General features: G+C 45.2%; 1 protein-coding gene across 1 annotated transcript in view; it reads right to left on the minus strand.

Annotated features, from left to right (window-relative positions):
- Positions 1-16,603, minus strand: part of ADAMTS9 (ADAM metallopeptidase with thrombospondin type 1 motif, 9) — a gene marked incomplete at both ends in the record, with an annotated part of 59,669 nt that extends 43,066 nt beyond the window's left edge. Inside the window, 6 exons of the mRNA XM_008946535.1 lie at positions 919-1,024; positions 1,148-1,188; positions 1,591-1,712; positions 1,815-1,898; positions 3,084-3,370; positions 16,441-16,603. Coding sequence (XP_008944783.1) covers positions 919-1,024; positions 1,148-1,188; positions 1,591-1,712; positions 1,815-1,898; positions 3,084-3,370; positions 16,441-16,603 — 803 coding nt within the window. The remainder of the gene's footprint in view (positions 1-918; positions 1,025-1,147; positions 1,189-1,590; positions 1,713-1,814; positions 1,899-3,083; positions 3,371-16,440) is intronic.
- Between the last annotated feature and the right edge of the window lie 869 nt (positions 16,604-17,472).

A 17,472-nucleotide genomic window follows, 5' to 3' on the forward strand; every position in this document is an offset into this window, starting at 1 on the left:
GAGAAAAAGGGAGTTCAAAACAATGAGAGATCTGTTCCCAAGTACTCATCCATCCCACACCTGCAGCCCTCCACCGCAAACCAGGCGTGAGGTGGTTTGGGACTGAACTGGTTGCCTGAGAGTTGTAGCTGGGAGGTAATGGACTACGTGATCAAAGATGATTTTTTCTCACTACCACTCTCAAAAAATGTCAAAATCAGTTAAAAAATTTCCATCAGAGGAAGTGCCTCTTGAATGACAGCATCTCTTGTGGGGATATCCAGCAGCATGAGGTTTTCCCTGGTGCAATAGCCCAGAGGTGGGTCAGGCTCACTTACACATCCCAGACACCCCGGGTAAATTTGTCCCTTCACACACAGCTGCTGCACTGCCTTCAGCAGCACCACACAGGGCAGGGGACAAGCTGTGGCAGGCTGAGGACCTGCTCTCAGAGCAGACTTCACTCACAAAGGCCAGGTGAGATGCACCCGTGTCCCCCACCCTTGTCCTTCCCATGGCACTCAGCACCTCCCTGCACCAGTCAAAATCCTTGGCTAGTCCCACTGGCTTGGCCAGGACATTCTGGTTGCTGGGGCAGATTCTGCCAGCATCCACGTGTAGATGTGAGAAGATGCAGTAAGAAGGGACATTTTATTAGCTCTCCTCCTTTGCTTATGGTACCCCAAGTAACACCTGTCACTCATCCTCCTCAGAATGTGGGTCTGCTGGTTTTGCTGCTCTCAGTCTCTGGAGACCCCACCACCTCCCAGAGTCGCACCACAGTTTAACCTTCCCCAGTGGCACATCTTCTACCCAAGTATATTTATCTCCTCTCAAATAATTAGACTCAGCAAGTAACGAGTCCTAGTCTGGCTGGCAAGCCCTAGCTAGCATAAATCTTGGGCTATTTAGATGTAAATGTATTTACATAAAACATACACATGGCCAAGTTCATGTGCTATAGTGAAAGCAGTGCTCAGTCCGTTATCTTCGCTAATTGAACAGCTCCTGTATGGGTCACAGACTGTGCCCAGCTCTGCCAGACCTAGGAGAGAACAAATAGGTTTATGATAGAAAACAGAAATGTCACTCATGGTTCAGAAAAGGCAACTAACATTGTCACTACGAAAAAAAAGTCATTAAAAGACAAAGAAAAGGTTTTCCTTACCCAGAGTATCACATTTGTCGTGCGCTCTACAAATATCCTGCCTGAAAGCAGAACAGACCTGACACATTAATTCTCAATGCAGCAGTGAGTTAAGGTACAAGCACAAAAATAACAGCATCCAAAGGCAATTCTTGGTCCTCCAATGGACCTTCTTATGCTGGTTTGTCACATCATTTAGTAGAGTCCAAACCAACTCCCTACCACAGTCAGGGAGTTTCATGGCATCTTGAACCCACTGGCAGACCTTGGACAGCCCTGAACCTCTCAGAGTCATCTACCACTATGGTGGGCACATTATCCCAATTTTGCTCATACATATCACCAACTGCAAATGTCATCACACCCCCACCAAAACCCAGACATTCCCCATAGCTGGATAGACTACATGCTCACAGCCTCCGATACATGACTGGCGACAGTCTTCTTGAGAATATTCACCATACCTGGTAACAAGCACAGCTGTATCGTGTTGAAGGTGACTTCCTTCAGGGTGGTTCTGGGATTGCTGCCACTGGCAAAAGTTTTTTAATGTTGTCTGGGCATTGTAAGATATTGCAGGACCATCCTAATAAGCAACACACAGAAAGCAGGTATTTTAATTATTCATCACAAGGCTGCCTACAAATGCCACCATCAAACAGAAGGTGAAGCAAGTCACTTCCATTACCTGTTCATTATGTATCACAACCAATTTCACAATAACAATATTAATTAAATTTCCAATGCTTGGATCTTTGTAGATAGAAGCCACCTGTTTAAAAAAAGAAATATTCAGATTATTGCTAACATTCAAGGAAAGAAACAATTAAGACAACACACACGTTTTTTCCATTTTGCAACTGTTTTTCTCCTGAGCTGCTCTTCTCCCCTACTCAGTGCTCTGATGCTACTTGGAGAGACCTCCTGCCAGAAGCATAATTATAGAATGAAACAAACCTGCTGGTATTGCAGAAACCCAAGATTTCTTTTTGCTTTAGCACACATTTCACCACATTACAGGATCATTCGGCTCTGACATACAATGGCCATCAACAAAGATGCTCAAATGCAACTCATATGCTCAAATGACCCATTTTGAACTGGATGGTTTAGAGCATGTATTCACTGCACTTCTACCCTCAAACAGGGTGAAAATCCCTTCAGTGACACAACCATATTGAGTACTCATTTCCAGTCACTCTGCATCTACAGAGCTGCCTGTTTGGGGATGGTACTACTGCACCCTGCAACCAGCAGCTACGAAAATTCTCACCCTTCAGCCTGGAAAGAAAATTCTAGCACTATGCTAAGGATCAAGGTGACCACAGCCTCCTTCTCCTTGCAACGGCCAGGGATGTCAGACAATTGCACAACTTACTAGCATCAGTCCCTTGGAAGGCACAGTCCCCGAAACACCTTTTTAATTCAGCTGCTATTTCACATGGACTAAATAAAAAGAAGAGTACAGTGTGTGGACTAAAGGGCCAGGGATATTTCTCATTCTGCCTGGGATTCAGAAAGCTGGAAGTGAGATGTGTTGGAAGGGTTAGGAAACACATGGGGCTTAGGAAGAAAGATGAGTCCAAACAGTGTTCCCCAGTCAAGTTCCATCAAGCTTTACCCTAACCCCAGCATTATTTCCATGCCTGGCCAAGACAAACTGCTGGTATTGCATAAAACCTCAGCAGAAAGGCTGCTCTGTGACCCCTAGAAAATGATCTGTAGCTGGAAGGGAGAGGTGTGGGAAGGGTTAGGAAACATGAGGAGCTTAGGAAGAAAGAAGAGTCCAGTCAGTTCCCCAGTCAAGTTCCATCAAGCTTTACCCTAACCCCAGCATTATTTCCATGCCTGGCCAAGACAAACTGCTGGTATTGCATAAAACCACAGCAGAAAGGCTGCTCTGTGACCCCTAGAAAATGATCTGTGGGTGAACCTGCTCCCCGTGTTGGATACTCACTATTGACATCAGTGTTAAGACATAGTGCTGTAGATTAGCTCCATGGTAGGCAACCATCCTGCTGTCAGCCACCACCATCACTTCCACAAACCGAGGGTAGGAGAGAAACCGCTTTGTTCGTTTGTGGCTCTTCTTCTCACTGATGTTCCCAGTCTTGTTGCTATCTGCAGAAAACGAATTCACTTCCAGGCTGTGTTTCAACATCTCCATGTCAGACAATATGCTGCTTTCTGCCCACTGTCTTTTCCAGTGTTTCCATTTGTTCTTTTTGTGACTGTGTTCATGATCTACGATTAAAAAGCAGATAAAGACATGAAGTACACTCTGGAGTGAATGAAGTTAATACCACATGCATGTTGTGTCAAAATATCTCTTTATTTCAATTAAATGTTAATGAGCAGGCTTGCTCCAACAGGTAATCAAAACAGAAGCACGCTACGGAAGCCCACCACGCAATCCAGCATCCAAGGCTGCTCTTCATTTTTGAAGTAACCTTACAGAAGCCAACAGCACTTGAAGGTGGACACTCATGCCAAGGCCTTCCTGCAGCAGGGCTGTCCCCTTGCCCACAGGGGAGGGATGGAGCCTGGGCTGCAGCTCAGCTAACGTGGTGTGAGCTGGGTGATGGTAATTAGCCACCGCCGCGGCAGCGTGAGGATTCTGGGCACGTCCAAGGTGGCCAGGAAACCACAGGAAACAAAGGTCCAAATCCTGTATTTCTAACTCAGGCATGAAGGACGGCAGGATTTGGCCTTCATAGCAAAGCAATTATATATGATTTATTTCTGTCTCTAACAATAACACGGCTGGGCTTCAGTTCCCCCCCTCCCTTTATTATTCTGTGCTACGGGAATGGTAAAGGTCATCTAATAGCACAGCTGCCACTGGCTGAAGAATAGAATTCAGGAAGTTTCACATATACCGCTTTTGATATTCAATTAGGCCAAACATAAAAGCAGCCTGAAAATATACTCCATGCTGATACAAAAACGACAAAGTGAAGAGGGAGAACAGGCAAATAAAACATATGGAACGTGTACAATTAAGATTCACCATCTGATTAGTATGTAATTATAGCATTATTTAAATGTAAGAGCAAAATCAGTCTTATTTGACGCCACTTAATTTTTAATCAGTTCATCATAGGAAGTAGCTAATTGAATGTGATTCATCCATGAGAGACTGTTCGCTTCTGCATTTAATATAAAGCCAGATCTGAACTACTCATCTAAGACTCCAGGCTACAACCCTCACGCTCTTTGTAGCTTTAGTTTAATTTCGTCATGGTGGTGGAAAAGATCACATTTCCTTATCTGACCCACTGAGTAGGTTAGAGGAAGCATAATATTAGGGAACAAAGGAATATTCAATGCTCAAACAAGATTGAAACGATAGGAAACTTCTTGGCTATTCTTCCTGTGTAGTTTCCTTTTCGGAAATTTTGTAATAATTGCCAAAAAAAAGAAATATAAAATACATTCCTTTCATATTAAAGCAGGCAAAGGGGGTCGGCCAGCTTCTACCTGTCTGAAAAATACTATACTTTTGCTCTGTGTGTAAATAGGCACTAGAGTATTTAAGAAGTAAATCCTGTTACTCTGTACTACCTAAGCCCTATGAATTCCCCTTTCTCAATATAGCCCAGACCACCTTAATACAGCAGAGAGCCTGCAGTTATTTGAGTAAGAATTCGAGAAAGCCAATGGCATTTGTGGTTATAATTGGATTGCCCTAGTTCCTCTGCACTAATCAATGCCCTTGTGTTGGCAAGGTTGTGCTCTCATGCTGGCACGGCTTCGTGGGCAACCGTGACATTATCCCAACTTGTTCAGTGCCAATCAGTGCAGGAAGCCAACTATGCATACAAATAACTTCAAGGTGAGAAGACCAGACTGAAGAGAAAGTGCTAACCTCAGCCCTTCAGCCAGCTCCCCTCCTTTCTGCACCCTCAGCCAGTCAATTAGACTTCCCTTTTAAATAACTAGCTTCCAAAAGAAGCAGGTGCTGAAAGAAAAATGCATTAAGGATGGGGAGATGCTCAACAGGGCTCGAGAGAGGCTGAAGGGAAGGCTGCAGGGTGAAGGTAGAGCTCTGCACCATCTGCCACTGTGGCTTTGCAGAGCCCCAAATGGGGCTACAGGACTCAGATGTCTTCTCCTCCAGCCAGTCTGGCAGAGGGAGGATTGGTGGCAAAAAGAAGGAAATGCAAAGGATTTTTTTTATAACAGAAAACATCTGTTATACAGGAGGCATTTACAAGAAATTAATTGATACTCATCAGGCTTGCACCAAAATCCTGCAGCTTAGTGTTATCACACACTCAAAAAAAAAAAAAAAAAAAGGAAATTCCATCCAAAAACCAGAGAGGTCCACCTGAAATGCCAGGTCTGGTTTCAAGAGCCCTGACCTCACCCAGCACACAGGAGAAGCAAAGCCCAACACAGCCAGGTACACACAGCACACAGGAAAAAACACCTTTCTTCCTGCTGCAGAGATCTCACACGAATCATAGAATCTCATTTAGGTTGGAAAAGAACCTTAAGATCATCAAGCTCAATCCTCAGCCTAACACTGCCAAATGTCAGTGCAGCATCAGTGTACTTCCCTCATCCAGCACACACATCAAACCAGCCACAGCATCCCTTCAAAAACCAACACTGTTTTTTCCAGGTAGGAATTCACTCCAGCACTTAGAACACACTATTTGGACAAGCCACTCACAGGATGTTTGCCAGCCTAGTTACTGTAAAACCAAGCACAGGCAAGTGGGGATGCATTGCCTGTAAAGCCACTCCTGGACTTTGATAGTAGTGAACTGTTATCTTCACCCATCTTTCTTGCACATAACTGCAGTCAGAGATGGTGCACATTCATCTGTAAAAAATTAAACACTAATGGCAGTGCACAGCTCTCAACCCACCCATAAAACCCCACCAGTGCTAATGGGAGCTGCATACAGGCACTGCCAGTACTGCACGTGACTGATGCTCTTGATATCTCACTCTTTTACGATGGCCACGACAGAAATGCCCTCACTGGATGATGCAGCTCACTGCCAGTTAGTCAAGCAGAAATGAAAATCTCTCCTGTTACACAAGAAAACTGCAATTTTACAGCAACAGCTTCCTATTGCCACACAGGGCACCAAAAAAGGGTGTGATATTTTTCCACCTGGTTTTGACTTTTTTTTTTTTTTCCTCTTTCTGATGTGTTAATAAAGGCCTAGAAATCAGGAAGGAAAATGGTTTGCTTGGCAAGTTTTTAACTCTCTGCAAATGACCTGAAAAACATCTACCTACACATGGCAGTAATTGGATGGGTTTAGGCAGTAATTGGATGGGTTTAAGCAACAAAACATTTTATTTAATTTGCAGAAAAGCCAAGCTCCAATGAGTAGACAAACACTTTAAAATCACACAACTACAGATCAATAATTCAAGTACTGGGCGAGCCTATGCACTGATTCAACAGTTAATATTCATTTAAGAGGTGGCTAAAAGGCTGCTGGAATCATGTCCATTTTACTGGTTGCTTTACTATGACAGTCTGTGGTGTTTGCACTGTCTTTAGACAGACCTGGAGACGTATGTTCATTGTTTTTCCCCACTTGGTTTTTTCTTTGTTATGTGGGACTTAAAAAGGAGACCCAGCCCTGTAACAAGGATATTCCTTCCTGACTGCATCTCCCCACCCAGGCTATTTATTTTCACTTGGGCAAGAAGCCTCAGTCTGGAGCCCATTGAGCTGATTTATGGATGGTTAGTTGGGTCTATCCCAAGGGACTCAGGCCCTACGTGAGTATTTTGCCTGCATGAAAGGGTGACAGGGCAAAGCCAGGGACTGCTTTTGAAATAGTAGCTATTGTTATGCTAAAATAAAAAATTAAAAAGAGTGATTGGCTCATCCCAGCAGTTCTAATTCTTTCCATTCCTACATTGAGTTGTCCTTGGAGTAGAAAACAATTTGCACAATTAAATAAAAATTGTGACAATGTATGCAATTCCAGTTCAGCTCCAAGTTCTTAAGAGCTGTACATAGCAGGAAAAAAAAATAAGAAAAATATAAAAAAGAGAGACAGAGGGGGAAAAGAAATAATCTATTTCTTGAGCTGATAACATTAATAACCTCTCGCTGCTAGAAAAGGAGCACAGTCTTTTCAAACCAACTAACTAGCATACCTTTTCTAAATGCATGACCTAGGATTTTTCACACAAAGTTTGCTGCTCAGCAGTTGGCCCAGAACACTCCTAGACCTGCACTGATCCAGCTGTGCAGGTGACAAAACTATCATTTGGAAGTTAATTATTTATTGCACACCTCTATAAATCAGATCAAAATTCAGCAGAGCTCCCTCCAGGCAGTCAGTCAGTGTGTGACCTGCTTCCCTCAACTCGAGCAGGAGCCACAGCAGCAACCCCTGCCCAAACAGTTTGGCACAAGCTCTATGACAGTTGGCTGGCCTGAATTTGCTGCCTGTAGCTGGTGCCACAGAAGCCACAGAAGTGATTGCCATCACTTGGAAAACAGAGGTAAGAGGTAAAATGGATTTTTTTTTAGGAAGAGTTGGACTTATTGAAAATGAACCACATTTGTAGGCTCTTCTTGCCTGAAAATGGGATGGAAACTGGCTGCTCTTCAGGACCCAAACAGGACCAAAGGACTCTCCTAACCCTGTGTCTGTTCTGATTCTCTACTCATATACTTTATATCCCTAGCTATACTTCAATATATTTACCAGATACATCTCAGATGAATTTGCATGAGGCCAAGCTCTCACCTCTGTTACTGTGGCTGTGCTGCTGTGGCCAGCAAAACCCAGAGCTGAAAACCTCTTCACTGCCAGCAGCTTCTTGCCCTGCTTGGACAAAAGCCAAGGACGATAATATAGCAGAAGAGCAGGAGCTGGCTTGCTCTGCACCACACTGAGATGACCAGTCCCACGAGCAGGACTAATTCTGCCTTCCCTCTGGATAGCTCCTTAACGATGCAACCAGAGCTGCTGCTATAGCTGGAAAGGGAAAACAGGCTTTACTGATAGAGCTGAGATCAATGTCCTACACTGGAATGGAAATGAAGGATCCAGGCCAAATGATCCAAAGAGAAAGATCTAGTACACTAAGATTGAAAATGAAAGTTTGCTCAGTTTTTCTAATCTGCAAACCAAAGTGGTCAAAAGCAAATTAATCTGAACCCGCCTATTGTGATCATCTAGGGTTTCAAAATTTAATTGGCAAAAGCTGGGCAAAACTGCTTAGATCAAACTTTCACAGTTGGAACTATTGAAAATGCAGTAAAATATCAGACCTTTCACAAGTGCCACTACTAGATCAATACAAAGCAGGGAAACTTTCACTTTGCCCATGTTGCTCTTACTTCCCTTTGAATTAGGAAACAGTCTGGGCTGTAGAAGAGCTCCCTCCCAAACTGTTCCAGAAGAATCAAAATATTTGGCTTATACAAAAAAGTTTTCTTTGCTACTAATAGAAATACTTGCATGGGTGGACCATAAGGCCTCACGACCCAGGCACACTAGCTTGTTAAGCAGAAGGCCTGCTGCAGAAGTCAGGTGAAGTGCAGAGCCTGGGAGCTGTCTGTAAAATGTGAAAATGCCCTAAGAACAGCCAGCAACACTGTAGAGCCATGAGCAGTTCAGCCTGGCATGAAGCATCATGGATACCAAAATCTGCAGTTCCACCTCCTTTCACCCACTGTGGCCTCTGCACCAGAACAAGCAGGGTGGTGGCTTTAGCAATGGAGACTCCATCCTTGGATGTGACAGAGTTCACAGTGATGCTGAACCCACCTATGTCTTTTGGGGTGGTGCTGCCTTTCTTCCTGAAAGAAACTTTCTTGAATGAGAACACTTGAGAACCATGGACTTGCAGATCACCTTCCCTTCAGAAGAATACATTCTCTAGTTTTACACCATGCAAATGCTGAAGACCACACAGACTCTAGACATCTCCTTTCCCAATGATGTATGTGAGAATGCATTCCAGCTTTACAGAACTTTTTATTGCCTAAGGTAAAAGTTGTGTGTGAAAGCTATCAATTTTGCACAGTAGACAGAAACTAGATTAATGAACAAACCAATAAATTGCCTCTGCAAGAAAGCAGATAGTAACGTGTGGCAGAAAATGATTCAAGATCATCTTACAGACAACATAACTAAATAACTGCACCTCACAACCGCAAGGCACAAAAGCACCATCGAGCTGGTACAAAATTGGTTTAGGGTACAGCTGACAAAGTTACAGTGCTGAAAAATCATTGATACCAGTTTCCATAACACACCAGTTCAGGAAGAAAAATAAACTAGCCCTGTAACATGACTAAAATACCATGGCAAAATGCCCTTGAAAACCACCTGGCACTGCAAGCAGACCATTTGCTGAAGTCCATCCCAATGTTTTGCCTAGGAGTAGACACACATCTCAGCCAGCTTGTGGTCAAACTGATATGAATATACCACAGGCATGCTGCATGCACCAGTGGCATTTCAGCACATCAGCAAAACACCCAGAGCTGCTGCTGCCTTCTGCACTGAACCTATTTTCCTGAAGCGATCTAAAGACTGCATTTGCTGAACCTGGCTACTGCCTTACAAGCCACCTGAGCACCCTAACTCCTGTCCTTGTTCACTTGCTCTTAATGGAACTGTCAGTGCATAACAGTCATGAGAAAGCCAACACATGATCCACACTTGTGTCCATGATACCTATGAGGCACCATGCCATCAAGAATAACACTGAGATCACCACAACTTTGCACTGATGGTAAAAAAGCTGACAAAAAAAAAAAAACATTAGAAAGAACTAAATTTTGCTTAGCAATTTGCCACAGGGATTCTGGTTATGACCATAAAGGCATGTGGGAAGAAAAGTCACAGCCTGTTTATTTTCAGTAGTATATGCCACAGGGTACAGAAGGAAAGCACCAAAGTGACACCTCCCTACTTCTCCCACCTGCCTTTCTTCAGCAGATGTCCACACAGATGATGTAAAAGTAGATGCAAAATTTCAAGTACATCCATTTTGATTCCAGGAGAATCATCTAACTCTGCTCACTTACCATGTCTAAGTTGCAAAACAATAACCAGGGAATAAGAATTTGTTTAGTCACCATCTTGGTGTTCCACCATTAAGGTTCCAGAGGGATGCTTGATATATTTACAATACTAAAACAACCAACAACAAAATGCATGTACCTTGCTTATAATTCACATTGAGAAGATAATAAAATTAATAAAAAAATACCCCAAACAAACCAGTTACAGGATCTGTATCATTGGCTGCAATCATATTTTTTCAATTAAATCAGTCTAATATATTATTTAACTTGCCAACACCACAGCAAGATAGCGCAAACCTTACAGCCTGATCCCTTGGGAAAAGGGGAATCAGCATGGGAAAAGCTTGTGTCTGACATCCCAGGCCCATTTCATCAAGTACTACTTGGCTGTTACTGCGCTATTACCTCAATGGGAAGCCAAAAATAGAACTAATTACATTAGCATATGGGACGCATGACGTAACTCTCTCATTTACTGTTTTGGGGAGGGAAGGAAATCTGAAATAATTACTATCTGACGATAAATTACAATCCACTTCCTTAAGATGAGAAACTCTTCTGAGGGAAAGAACGAAGTCAATGTTTTACCCTGAGGCCAAAAGCAAAGCTGACGGCTTAAACAGACTTTTGAAAGAGTTCAAAGACTGCTCAACCTGGAAGCAAAGGCTTAAGAAAACCTCCCTGCAGACCTTCTGCAACCCCACGGTTATGTGAGATCCAGCACTGCAGAATTTGCCTGAAGAGCTGCCTGGAAACCAGACACCTAGAATGTGAAAATCCACTGCATAAAGGAGTCGAAAACCAAAATAAGGTTACAGTTGGAAGCAAGATGAATATTCCAAAAGAAATTGCAAAAATACAAAAGGTCTCTAGAGCAACAGCTTGACTGCAAAGGATCTGGGATTTCACTGTGGACCAATCATACCAGTACAAACATTGTGTCCTGTGGAAAAGGCTTTCAAAGTTTCTGCCTCAAAACTGCCATAAAATCAGAATGTAACACCTGTAAATGGCCTGTAGAATGATTATGAAATTTTCCACCTCTGGCCTGTTTGGTCTCATTCCCCATCACTGCCAGTTCTAACACACTGAACCACAGCTCAGGCAAGAGCAAGAGCTCAACACTCACCCATGAGACCATGTTCCATGGAAAGGGACAAAGTCAGCCTTTGGCCATGGTGCCTGACCCCCAACACACTCTCCCCTAGGTCACCTCCCCGGTCACGACACTGATGACACATTAACAAATCCACACTGACAACCTCAACCTCACCACCACTTCCCAAACACATGGGAATACAGCAGCAGAACCATCTCCTGCTTGTGCCGTGGATTCACCAATGGCTCCCCATGCAGCTGGGTGGCACTGGGAAAGAAATGACAACCATCTGTAAGGGCTAAGAGGGCTGGTGCTAATTATCATGTGAAAACAAGATCACAATCATCGAGCTGGCAGCACCAGGCATCTGCTCTCTCAAGACACAGGGCAGCACTCATCTGCTCTGGTGGCTCCCCAGTGTCACCTTCAGTGGGAAGGGTCGTTAAAAGTTACTGTGAAAGGGTAATCTATTACAAACCACTCATTAATGACATTTTAAAATCAGTGACACATTACTGATTATACCTGTGTCATGCTAACTTGCTGGCAAGACTTGATCCACCCTGGTGATTTGCCTTGTACTTTTTGTAGCAACCTTCTCAACGCAACTTAGACACAACTTCTTTTCTCCCCCTCCCCTGGGTGAGTACAGGGGCCTTGCCTTTTTGGAGCTGCTCTGCCTGGCTGCAGATATGCTGCCTCTCAGGGAGCCAGAATAGATTTAATGCCTCACAACTAAATAACCAGTTGCAACTTTGAGACCGTTTTGCCTCCATTTCTGGCAGGTACTGGGAGGTGCTAAGCCCCCAGGCAGTGCCTAGCAGCCACCTGTGCTGGTAATGCTTGCTGGTTTCTGGAAAGTGACCTCAGCAGCTGTGTCACCAGACTTCCCCACCTCTGCTGGCAGTGGGTGGAGGCACAGCCAGTTCTGCACAGGTAAGATCTGCTCTGTCCTGCACTCATCTGAGCCAGCTTCCAAAATCTCACCACCTCAGTGCAAACTGCTGGAAGGCCTCTTTGCTGGCTACAGCCCCTTGGCTCTCCTCCAGAAACAGAAAAAGCTCTAATCATCTTCCTACTAGTTTGGCACCATCGGAGCATTGCTGCTGCTTCTGCATGAGGAGTTTCACCCGTGGTAGATATTCCTGCTTTAAGCACCCTCATTAAGGAGCCAGGACTTTGTGCAAGATCCTCACACACAGCTTCAGAGCCCAAGTCTAGCACCAGCCTCAGGATGGGCATGGCTCACCAGCAAGAAGCCATGGGAACAGCTAGTGCTTGCTATATAGTCAGTCCTTGATTTATACAACTCAGCCACAGACGAGTCTTGAATATAAAAGAATTATGAAAAATGAGGCAACAACAGGGAGGGGTTTAAGTAATGAAGCTGGGAAGGAAATGGAAAGCACAGATCAGGAGAGTAGAAAAGTGAGCACAGTGGGAACAAAGAAAGAGCTATCCAAAAAAGTTCATTCAGGATTCCTGCACCAGGGTCACAGAAGAAGCTGCAAGGCATTTACAAAAGTTTGGAGCAATGAAATAGCTTAGCATGCAGCAGAGGTGGGGAGATTAGAAAGCCCAACTCTTGCATTTATACTTGTGGCCACAGAGCAACTGTGGCTCAGTGCCACCAGTCAAGTGGAGGCCACATCTGTTATAAGGGGTGGCCAACAGGCAGAATGGTTGGCTAAGGTTCAGTAAAACATTAAAGCTATCACAAAACTCAATAAAACCGGAAAAGAGGAGCTCCAGAAAAGCCAACAAGCAAAATATACATGAAAATATATCAATGAAAAAACATGGGAAACATGAGAGAAGGGAGAGGCAGCAGAAAGGGACACAAGATGCAGAGCAAGAGGCAGCCTGGAGAAGTTTATTTAGGTGATGATGACCAGAGGCAGCATCCAGTTGGCATCGGGAACTGGACTTCTCTCTCCAAGACCAAACCCTTGGGGTTTCACATGGAAACCAGTGGGTAGGGCTCGCTGGTCTGCTCCTGGCAGGAGGTCAGAGAGGACTGGGGGTCCGAGAGCTGCTGCTGGCCGGCCCGGCGGGCGCAGCTCCCCGCGGTGCCGCAGGATGCAGCTATGTGCCTTTTATCATCCGAGTCAGATGGTTCCTCTGCGGGGCGCAGGAAAGCCCTGTTCTCCAGCTCTGCATTGAGCCGCTTCCTTTTCTCCCTTTTTTTAGTATCAGAACTTCTTTTCTCTTCCTCCTCCACCTCCAAAAAGCGGATATTTAATCACTTGGATGGGAAGAGCTCGCTGCCGCGCAGCGATGGGTGGTAGTGCTGCTGCACCCAGTGACATCACGCCGGCCGCCCGGCCAGCTCCTCATCCCATCAGGGCTATTCAGTACAGCACAGCTAATTACTCTGCCAGATCCTCCACCAGATGACAAATTGATTCACGGTAATAACCAAAAGAAGGGAAGGAGGAGAAATTGCACCATTTCCTATGACTGAAACTACATTAACCTGTTACCCCAAGGAAAACTTTGTCAAAAGTTTTTATTGCGGCGGCTGAGCTATACAGCAGACGGCTGCAGCGCATTGCCAGGAGACCCTGGCGTTTGCTATGAAAGTTCAAATGCAGAGCACAGCTCATATTTGATATCCATCAGCATTCGGAGGAGAAAGATCGTTTTTCAGGACATCTGCAGAGTGTCTTGCATGTCAGAGGACCTAAAACTGTTATCAGTTAGCTGCTAATTAAAACTTAAAGTAAAATGTCTGCTTTTCTAAGCTGACCTGAGGACGCTGAAAGCTAAAAGTAACACCAAGGGGACCACTTGAAATGAAAGCTTTTACTCAGTCTGTCAGTCAGCTCACAAGGGAAACTTTTCCTGGATACTTCAAGAAGTCTATAATTACATTATCATGGCAAGGGCATACCAGTGTTTTGCTTATTAATCATTTCCAGGAAGAAGACCATCAGAAAGCCATTCTTAACAGCATCACTGCCCAGCAACGTGAGCTCCCTTGCTCACTGCAGGGTGGGTACTTAAGATTTCCCTTGCATGAATTTCCTCTTTGAGCAAATTTCAATCCCTGCCAGAAGCCTGCAATGCAAACGTACCTTGTCACACATTCTTCCAACAGAAGACTGGATTCAAGCAACACCCTACAGCTATAAAAAAAATCCTAAACTCTCAAGAAACCATTCTTCTCTGGTAGGAGTGACAGATGCACCCTGTCAAAAACAGTGAGCACTGCTATATTTTGTGTTTTCCCTTCTGTTCCAAAGACACATGAGATAACTCCCCTCTGCTAGACATAACCCCAGGGGTAACACCAAGGTTCAGCATTGCCCAAGCTGCCCTACACTTGCTCTTTAAATAAAGTGACCAAGACTTGTTCACTATACACATATAACCAAAGCATCATTCCTGTTCAAAAACTTTGACAATGGTAAAAGGGAGAGATAAGGAGAAGAGGACAGAAGGACAAGACCATCACACCTATCTGGAACCCTTAAGCTTGAGACCTTCTCCCTCCACTACATGAAGCAACTGAGAAGAGCAGGGGAACAAAGATGAGCCAAAGGCAAAGCACATTAGAAAAGAGAAGAAAGAAACATGCAGGTAATAGTACAGACAGAGTATTATTATTGTGAATTATGATCCAGAACAATAATAGCTTAAATGGAAACCATGATAGAGTGGGGGGAACACAGCAGACTGTTACAACAGCACAGAGTCAAGTCCACCAGTGAAAGTCAGAGCCCTCCCAGCTACCTTTGATTCAATGAGTCCTGTGATCTGCTGCTCCGTTCCTCCAAGGGCTACTGATGCAATGTGCCAGATTCCGTGTTTCTTTCCAACTGTTCTGAGTCTCCTGCATCTGATCTCAAAGAAGGGAGCAGAAACAGCTGGAAGAGAGAAACCAGAATGGCATAGTCCAGCAGCAACCCTTGGAAGAACAAACAACAACAGCCTTGTGAGAGGTACCATTGTCCCCCATCAAGTATGTTTGCATGTGGGCATGTATCCATGTGTCTTCTAGAAGAAACACATGTTGCTAATGCATCAGCTCTAGCTAGTCACAGAACATCAGAGCATCTTCTGACTTAGCTGATCAGTGCAAGCTGAACAGACTGACAGCTCAACAGCATGGCCACGATCCACAGTCTGAAGTGCCAAACAAGTTACACGTGCTAAATGCAGTCTAAGTTTGGCACCATGCTTCTCTTCCAGTGGTCCCTTTACTCCCTGAGCAACTCCACCTACTTTGCAGCACATGAGTGGCCTGCAGCCCACGAGAGGGAAGCCAGTCAATGTCTACTCTGTTTAGGCTTTAAAGCTCCTGTAGATCCTGCTGCAGGCCAAGGGAGGAGGGCAAAACAGCAGGTGAAACAGGAGACTGAAGAAATAAGCTTCTTCAGAGAGAACTTAGGTATTTGCTGCCAAAGGAGAGGATTAGTTGTGAAAATCAGGAAGTCAAGGAAGCAGAAAGCAGCAGGAGGCCACTGCAGATAATAGGGACAGTAGGAGCAAGGCTATTGCTCACCAAGGCACGTGAAGGGGAGATAAAAAGGGCTTGTGCTCTTTCATATGTGGAAAAACTAGAAAGAGGGAGTGAGGAGGTCAGGGAGATAGTACTGGTGGAGGAAGGGCCACAAGGAAAAAAAAAAAAGCCTTTGAAAATGAACCATGGAAGAGTAATTAATAAGGGAAGAACCATCAAGGTTGGTGTCAGGACCTTCTCATTTCCACTAGAAAGAAATAAGGCATTGCAACTCACAACCAGATTTGGGGAGGACCAAAGACAGAAAGGATGTCACTTAAAGGACAGAAATAGAACTTCAGACAGACAGCAAATCAGATTAGGATGGTCAGGAATTGCACGTAGGAGAGGACAGAAAGCAAGTTTAGAGGCTCATGGGATATTTAAGGCAAGACAACCCAAAGGATCTCTTGCCAGCCTTACAGCAGGGATGAAACGGAAGCTGTAACATTTTCCCTGACCACAACTTCCTTCTAACCAGTTACTAGAAAGCACAGGCACACCACGTCTCTCCAGGACAGCAGTACCACCACAAGCCTGGTCCTAGCACATGAGGGACTGTTTCTAGAGGGGTCCCTCAACTCCATAGCCCTTCTGCCCCACATAAACCTACTGGCTTTTTACTGCCAACTAGTTCCCTTTTGTAAGCACCAAGTCATCAAGGGCAGTAACAAGATGAGTACCTGGGGTATCACAAGTCTGCCTGTCCCCTGAAGAGTTCGTGGGAGGCGTCCGGTGTCGGTAGACTAGATGTGGCTTATTGTGCTCTTCTTCATACTCCTGTTCCTCAAGCGATAGCAGTGGCTCGACGAAATAGTCCCCATCATCAGACTTGAATGTGCCTAGCTGAGGAACCAGAGAGGAAGAGGTGGTCAGCTTCAGGTGATGACAACACTAAGCAGACTGTCCAAGAAAATGAGCGGTTAACAAGGGATGTGTGCAAGTACTCAGCTCTGCAGCAACCCCTGTGAAAACACAAGCTGGGGCTCCAGCTCCCACCCCACCGCTTGCACCCATGCCAGTCTGTGCTGTGCCCTGCAGCCATCCTGCTGGAACTTACAGAAACCAAATTACTGATTTGCAGGCAGGGAGCATGAGAAGGGCATATGTGCCAGACCCCATCCCTGTGCCACTGACAGGTACCAAGCCACCCCTGCCCAAGAGGAGATGGTGCTGCAGCCTCAGTGCAACCCCATCACATTGTGCTGGGTCTCATACAGAAGCTCTCCCTGAGCCAGACTTTAAACTCACATACAAGGACCAGAGAGAGGTGTCCAGGCAGTGAAATCCCTGCTTATGAAAAGACACCAACACTCCTCATTGCACATGGCTATGAATGTAGGGATTTGCTGGGTAAATACAAGATATAAAAGGCAAAAACCACCCTAGAGCCATCCTAGGCTGGGATGCAGGACCAGGAACTGGAAGGAAGGCCTGTCCAGCCACACGTGTGCACCAGCCTGGGTGAACACACTCATCCAGGGGACCTCCTGGACCTGCATGGCAGCCAGCAGAGATGTCCTGGGGGGCACCAGGGCCAGGTACCCCAGGGGTCTGGAAGGCACCACGGTGGTGACAAGGGTCAGCCCTGCCTGGAGCTTTTGCTCATCCCTTTGCCAAGAGGCCCCTGTAGAGAAGGCCAGCAGGATGGCAAGAGGGGCTGCCCGGAGGCTGCCCTCACCTCAGCTCGGGCCGCGCCGCTTGCCCTGGGGCCT

This window comes from Merops nubicus, unplaced genomic scaffold, assembly GCF_000691845.1.
Source record: "Merops nubicus isolate BGI_N331 unplaced genomic scaffold, ASM69184v1 scaffold19808, whole genome shotgun sequence".
Classification (NCBI taxonomy): domain Eukaryota; kingdom Metazoa; phylum Chordata; class Aves; order Coraciiformes; family Meropidae; genus Merops; species Merops nubicus.